Source organism: Mytilus trossulus, chromosome 11 (assembly GCF_036588685.1).
Source record: "Mytilus trossulus isolate FHL-02 chromosome 11, PNRI_Mtr1.1.1.hap1, whole genome shotgun sequence".
Classification (NCBI taxonomy): Eukaryota; Metazoa; Mollusca; class Bivalvia; order Mytilida; family Mytilidae; genus Mytilus; species Mytilus trossulus.
Genome location: NC_086383.1, coordinates 24,748,811 through 24,756,428, shown reverse-complemented (window position 1 = coordinate 24,756,428; position 7,618 = coordinate 24,748,811). Strand labels below are relative to the sequence as shown.

At 31.0% G+C, this 7,618-nt stretch overlaps 1 protein-coding gene across 1 annotated transcript; it reads left to right on the top strand.

Annotated features, from left to right (window-relative positions):
• The first annotated feature begins 295 nt into the window (after positions 1-295).
• Positions 296-6,988, top strand: LOC134689884 (heat shock 70 kDa protein 12B-like). The gene is made up of 5 exons (XM_063549853.1): positions 296-332; positions 2,208-2,523; positions 3,771-3,959; positions 5,175-5,313; positions 5,851-6,988. Exons 2-5 carry the CDS (start codon positions 2,215-2,217, stop codon positions 6,903-6,905), a joined length of 1,692 nt encoding a protein of 563 aa, XP_063405923.1. The 5' UTR covers positions 296-332; positions 2,208-2,214; the 3' UTR covers positions 6,906-6,988.
• Positions 6,989-7,618: the final 630 nt, after the last annotated feature.

The following is a 7,618-nucleotide window of genomic DNA, read 5'->3' as shown; positions in this document are numbered from 1 at the left end:
CCTTCTTTGCCTTTTCATATACATTTTTAAAGATTTATTTTTACTCCTAAATCAATGAAATAAAAGTTATACATATAAATATATATAATAGCCCCGTGTTTGTTTTAAAATGTGGAATCTATGTTGTTTGTTTACACCTGGACACACTTCAATGCAATTTTGTTCTGATATTGGTTTTTAAAATCATCGCAGAATTTAAAACTTTACACAACACGTCTATACTCATATATATACTTAAAAATGTCATTTATATTTAGATGAAGTCACATGATTTAATCTGATCCGGGGTATTTCTCTCCAATATTAGGAATTGTTAATCTTCCTGGATAGACGTGAACAGTTTTCATTCCTTTTACTTCTCAAATATTTTGACTTTTATGATTTCATTTAACAGTTTTGTGTTTACGATTTTTAAGCTGCTTATAACAATCTGTATTCATGTTTTCTCTTTCAAACAAAATAATTTGACTTTCGTTTCCGTTTAGGGTTTGGGCAATATACCAAGGTAAGGTTATCTCCGTTATTTTGATAAACTATTTACAATATTCTTCTGATAACAGATACTAGGTTTTCTTCACAAATTATCTTTTAAAGTTTAGTTTAAACATAAGTCATTTTGAAAAGAGATACAATAACACTTGGATAGTTGAAATGAGACAATCTTAAAAATGTTACGGTAGAAGTAAATATAAAAAACAAAAAATCGCACCAATACTGAACAATTCAAAACGGAAAGTCCCTAATCAAAGACAAAATCATAAGCTCAAACACATCAAACTAATAGGAAACAACTGTCATACTCCTTACTTGTAACATGCATTTTCTTATGTAGAAAATGGTGGATTCAACCTGGTTTAATAGCTAGTGAAACCTCTCACTTGGATGACAGTCGCATCAAATTCCATTATTTAGACAACTATCTGCGAACAAAATAGGCATATAAACAAAGCACGTTATCAAAAATTAAAGACAGGAATTCAAAAATTTTACCATATCACAATATCACAAGGACGGGATGTACAAGAAATGTGTGATTTAGATACAAGTTTTTTTAATCATAAAATTACAAAGAGATACATTTACAAAGCGAATAGTATGATCTGTCAACAGTTTCTAAACTCAAATATAACATAAAAAATATTCACAGACGGAATTTGTACTCCCACTGCAAAAGTAAATTTTATCTTTTTGTTATAATTTGTCATTTTTTCTTTTCCATTTTAAAGACACAGCTGTTAAAACCATGTGTGTTGATGGGATAAAATTGCCCACATCTTTATTATAGCCATTCGAGCCTGATTCGGATTCGTTTTTTTTTCACTGCACGTTATGCGTGTTATGAATTCTGTTCTTTTTATATTAAAAAACATAACAATAGATGTTATGTGACAAATGTCGTGATAGTTTGATTTTGTCGTTGAAGTTAATGCTCCTCTGAAACCTTGAGCTTGAGTAATTCTTCAATATTGTTAACAATGTTTCCTTTGTATACATTTTATTTCTTATTTTGACCTTCATTGAAACATTCTAGTCCATGCACAATAAATGGATAGAAATAAAAAGAAATGTACGCTTCGTCTTAACACACCGAATATTTTATAACATTTTGTTTTTAAATATTTTTAATCATTTCTTTATATTTATGGCAAACTATATACCATTAGCTATCAATTTTACACTATTTTCTGAAGACAAAACCTGACATGACACGTACATGATGATGCATTTATGAAGTCGATGTTGGTTTAAGTCACAAATTGTATTTGTTCAGCAACCTGATTATATATTTCATTTAATTTTCATGACATTATTTATAATTTAGCATGTAAAACTTAAACAGTGACTTATGATTATTCCCTGTCTTCCGTATATACACCGCTTATAATAATGTACAAGTGAGCAATCGGCTTGACCACCGATACAAACATTGTTATTTAATTTATATCATCTAAAGCTATACGATTAGAAAAACAATATTCCAAATTCCGGAACTACTTTTGGCAGAGATAAAGAAGAAGTGATTAGGCTATGTGGTGGTAAAGACCGAGCTATATGTTGAATTTCCAACTATATTGAGTTCATGTATACAGATTGAAAATTCAGGTGTTACTGAATTTTAGTTTTACTTTGTTTCTTTTTTAAAATTAATTAAAAAACTAATTATTATATAAACCCTTAGATAAGAAATGCACTTTATTTGAATTTAGATTAACCATGGCGACGAAAGACCACCGATTAGTAGCTGCATTAGATTTCGGATCAACTTATTCTGGATATGCTTTTTCTATGCGACATGAATTCAAAACTGATCCAATGAAAATTCATGCTAACCAGGCTTGGAATTCCGGCGGGAGAGCATTGTTATCATTAAAAACTCCTACATGTTTGCTTCTGAATGATAAAAAGCAATTCATAGCTTTTGGTTACGATGCAGAAAACCAGTATGCAGATATTGTAATGGATGAAAAACAAGACGAATATTTCTACTTTCATCGATTTAAAATGAATCTTCATAACAACAAGGTATAACATACATACTACGTATTATAAGGCTATATACATTAAAATGAATATGAAAATTTGGTCAGTTTTAGACTCGTCAAACTATCGTATATTATCGCGAATAGTAATGCACCATCACGAGATCTCATTTTGCATCAACAGTATTAAAGGTACTAAAAGTATACACGAATGCTCTAACAAACAATGTTTTGAAACGGCCTCGGCTTTCAGTATAATAAATAACATTATCAATTCATATAATCGGAATTCATATAATCGGAATTCATATTTATTATTTTATTAATTTTGTTTATTAAACTTTAATCTATGCAAGCTTTGTCTTATATTTTAACATTTGATAATAGCACACATGTATTGAATAATTTGCCCTTAAACTCGGATATAAAATATATCTATTTTTCAAATTGTATAACAATAATTTATATTTTTTCTAGACTTCACTGTAAAGGTTTTCATTCCCTTGTTAAGAGAACCTTTTACATCAATAAGTATAAGAATAATAAATATACAAAGTCAACGGCGATTTAAACTTGTGCTGGATAAAGGGTTTGTTGAGTTGATATTTCTCATTGAAGTAGGCCGTCTTGATGGATTCAGCAATGTATACAACATGCGAAATCGGTAATACGATGCTCAATGCACACTTTAGCTAACATATTTTGCCTTAAGTTAAACTTGATTAAAAGTTATCAAAGGTACCAGGATTATAATTTAGTACGCCAGACGCGCGTTTCGTCTCATAAGACTCATCTGTGACGCTTAAATCAAAATATTTATAAAGCCAAAAAAGTACAAAGTTGAAGAACATTGAGGATCCAAAATTTCAAAAAGTTGTGCCAAATATGGCTAAAGTAATCTATGCTTGGGATGGAAAAATCCTTAGTGTTTCGAAAAATTCAAAGTTTTGTTAACAGGAAATTTATAAAAATGACCACATTATTGATATTCATGTCAACACCGAAGTGTTGACTACTGGGCTGGTGGTACCCTCGGTGACTTAACGTCCACCAGCAGTAGCATCGACCCAGTGGTGTAAATAGTTATCAAAGGTACCAGGATTATAATTTAGTACGCCAGACGCGCGTTTCGTCTACATAAGACTCATCAGTGACGCTCAAATCAAAATATCTATAAAACATTTTGTTCCTATACTAAACCAAAAATGAAACATTATACTTTTAATGTGAAACATTTTTTTGTTTTAGAATATTTCTTCTGAAATGTTCTTGGAGGACATCTAAGCCAAGCCTGTGAGTGCAGTTGATGTGTTTAGCCTGTCCATTAAGGCACTGGTAGATCATTTCATGGACAGTGTGAAAAAACAGGGAACTGGTGTGAAAATACAGGAAATACAATGGGTTTTAACAATACCAGCAATATGGACAGATGCTGCCAAACAGTTTATGAGGGAATGTGCTGAAAAGGTAATACTTTTTGTCGAATACATTAAAAAAAAATCATGCATTAGGAAGCCAAATGAAATAAAAATGAGAATATAAATAGGGAATGACTCAAAGAGAAAACATAGAACAAACAACAATAGACGGTCACCAACAGGTCTTCAATGCACTGAGAAATTCCCTCAAATGTCTGTTTGAAAGAGGAGACTTCAACCTGCTATTCAATCCATATTATTTATGTCCTGAATAAAAAATGTTTAAATTGAGCGTGAATGACAATCTTAGTTCAGTATTGATCAAAATGACATAGAAATTATAAAAGGGATTAAGAAAAATAAAAAAGAAATCTTGATATACAACAAAAAACTACGTGTGTATTTATACTACATAAGTATCCTAAAATATCGTATTCCAATTTTAATATGATAAATGTTTTTCATTTAATTTTAATGAAATGTGATTAAAACAGTGTTATTTTATTGTGCAAATTTAATTTTACTTTTTTAACCACTCTTTGCCTTATATTTTCCAATTTTTCAAATACATTCTTGTTTTTGATTTACTTTGACTTTGTTTAACTGGATGCTAACCGGGAGAAATTAAAATAAATATATATCATTGTATATATGTTTTGTTAATGGAATTTGGTTAAACGAGAGATTCGGTTTTGATATGAGTTCTTGATAATATCAACCTTTACATGCTTTATATGCTATATGTTGTTACAATGCTGCTGCTTTAGTTCTGAAAATAGACTGCACTTTCAAATAGTTTTATTGACTTTTTGAACTTCAAATATATCGCTTGAAATAATTAGAAAATGTTGTGCAAATGTATAAAGTCATATCAAAAATTTACCTTAATTTGTTTTTCCAGCAAATGTAAAATACATCCATCAATAAGATATTTGTATAGGAAGTCATGTGGATATATATATTATCATGGACAATGTGTGGTCATTTTTATAAATTTCCTGTTTTTACAAAACTTTGACTTTTTCGAAAAACTAAGGATTTTTTTTTATCCCAGGCATAGATTACCTTAGCCGTATTTAGCACAATTTTTTGGAATTTTGGATCCTCAATGCTCTTCAACTTTGTATTTGTTTGGTTTATAACTATTTCGATATGAGTGTCACTGATGAGCCTTATGTAAACGAAACGCGCGTCTGGCGTACTAAATTATAATCCTGGTACCTTTGATAACTATTCATTATATAAATCCTATCTTTTCAGGCTAGCATTCCATCAGAAAAAATTACTCCTAGCTCTTGAACCAGAAACCGCTAGTATATTCTGCCAGTATCTGCCGACTGAAAAATTACACGGAGCAGACCAGACTTTTGCAATGTCAGCTGAGGGAACTAGGTACATGGTTGCCGACTTAGGAGGTAAATCTAAGTGTAGTTCATACTTGGTTTCTGTTTTACACAATTGTGTTTATTGTGCTTGTCTATTTTCAAATTCAAGTTTGAAATTCATTTATATCAAACAAGTTTATTTTTCTAAAATAGCTTAACTCTTAAAGGTTGAAACAGTGGCTGTCAGGATAACACGAATTTGATGGCAAATATTTGATAGCTTATTTTATAACTTACTATCAAACGTTTGTCAAACGGATTAGTTTTTAAGATTATGTATATGGCAGTGACACATTTTTGAATTTACATGAATCAATGAACGGCAGTCGTATAGCATAACTGGTATCATTGTAGTCGTCGCATCTTGTTTTATCTATTTAAAAGTCTTGAAATTCCAATTTTTGTCCATCTTTATGGAAAATGGTATCCATGCGCAAAACACATATTTCTAAAATTACCGTCATCAAGTTCACTTGTGACTATAACTTTATAGATTATACAATGTACTTAATTGATAGTTTCTGGTATTATTTCAGTACCAACACAAATTTTATTATCTTTTTGTAGGTGGTACAGCTGACATAACTGTTCATGAAAAAACAAAAGATGGACGTCTGAAAGAACTCCACAGAGCTTCAGGGAATGATTGTGGTGGCACTTCAGTTGATGGCAGGTTCTTCCAGATGCTTGTAAAGATACTAGGTGGACCAGTGATGAAAAAGATTAAAGATGAAGATCCAGCTGCCTTCCTTGATCTGTTTCGAGAATTTGAGGCTGTAAAGAGAACAATTGTAACTGGAAAAGAGGGAAAAGTAAACATGACTATTCCCTATGCGTCTCTTGATGCTAATTGTAGAGAAATGTTGGGAGATGATTTAAAAGCTGTGATTGCGTCATCTCCATACGGAAATGAAATTTCACTACGTGTAGATAAAATGAGAATTGATGCACATCTGATGATAAATTTGTTCAAACCAACAGTTGACAACATACTTTCTCTAATGTCCGAAATTCTCAAAGACAAAAAGGTACAAAATGTAACTCAAATTTTGCTAGTAGGTGGTTTCTCTGAATGTCGACTTATTCAAGATGCTGTTATCAAGAAATTCTGGAATAAAAAAATAATAATTCCAGAAGAAGCTGGTCTTTCTGTACTAAAAGGTGCTGTTTTGTTTGGTCATAGGCCAGACTATATCCAGTCCCGTGTTCTGCGATTCACATATGGTGTTGAAGTAATAGAAGTATTTGATACGACCACACACGATGTCAAATATCTGTTGAAAATCGAAGGAGAAGATAAATGTGACAAGATATTTTCAAAATTTGTTTCGAAAAACGAGACTGTTAAAGCAGGGAAGAGAGTAAGTGGTGAATTTTATACGTCGCACAAGATGCAATCAGCTATCACCTTTCCAGTTTATGTTTCCACAAACGAAGATCCAATGTACACAGATGATGAAAGCTGTACACAACTCTGCCAAATTAGTTTAGAACTTCCTGATCCAACTGAAGAAGAAAGAACCGTTGATGTTGAATTTGTGTTCGGAAATACAGAAATAAGTGTAAGTGCAAAGGATCGCAATTCTGGAAAAGAAATTAAAACAAAACTCAATCTTATATAATTGTATTGCTATTAGCTGTGTTCTCACTAAGTTGAAAACGTATTTTTAGATTTCATTTGACATTCTTTTAGCATTTAACTAATCGTTTTATAGAGGTAAATTATGTATTTCTTGTATTCGGTACCAGATATCATCAATCAATTTAATAAAGTGGAACCAGAGACATTTACATAAAGAAAGTTACTTTAGTCTTTAACCTTATTTTTTCTCAATATTAGACTGGTTTCTGCACTTGTTTTGTAATGATTGTATTGTTCTAATTTTTATGATTTAAATATCACGTTTGAATTTGTCTCGGTTGAAAAAAAAAATCCTTTCACGGATTTGGCTATACTTTTTGGTCCTTTTGGATTATAGATCTTCATCTTTTATATAAGCTTTGGATTTCAAATATTTTGGCCACGAGCATCACTGAAGAGACATGTATTGTCGAAATGCGCATCTGGTGCAAGAAAATTGGTACCGTTAATTTTATTGAAACAGCGTTGACAGAATAATGTTATGCAAAGTTATATTGGGTTTGCTTATAAATCTCTTTTTTTTCTTATTTTTTTTTTACTCATTTCTCTATTCAAAAAAGCAAAACTTATTAGTTGCATCTTTTCAGTTTTACTATTTTTTACCATTGCTGGTGATATTCGAGGTTTTGCGCGCAAAATAGTCGACATAAAAATCCATTGTATTTGTTCACACATATTCACATAGCGAAACCT

Bases quoted from the DNA above. Each gene is read 5' to 3' on its own strand.
- LOC134689884 (XM_063549853.1), top strand. From the start codon at position 2,215: ATGGCGACGAAAGACCACCGATTAGTAGCTGCATTAGATTTCGGATCA. The intron at 3,960-5,174 runs GTCGAATACATT...GCATTCCATCAG, and splicing joins CTGAAAAGGTAATACTTTTT to AAAAAATTACTCCTAGCTCT. The intron at 5,314-5,850 runs GTAAATCTAAGT...ATCTTTTTGTAG, and splicing joins CATGGTTGCCGACTTAGGAG to GTGGTACAGCTGACATAACT.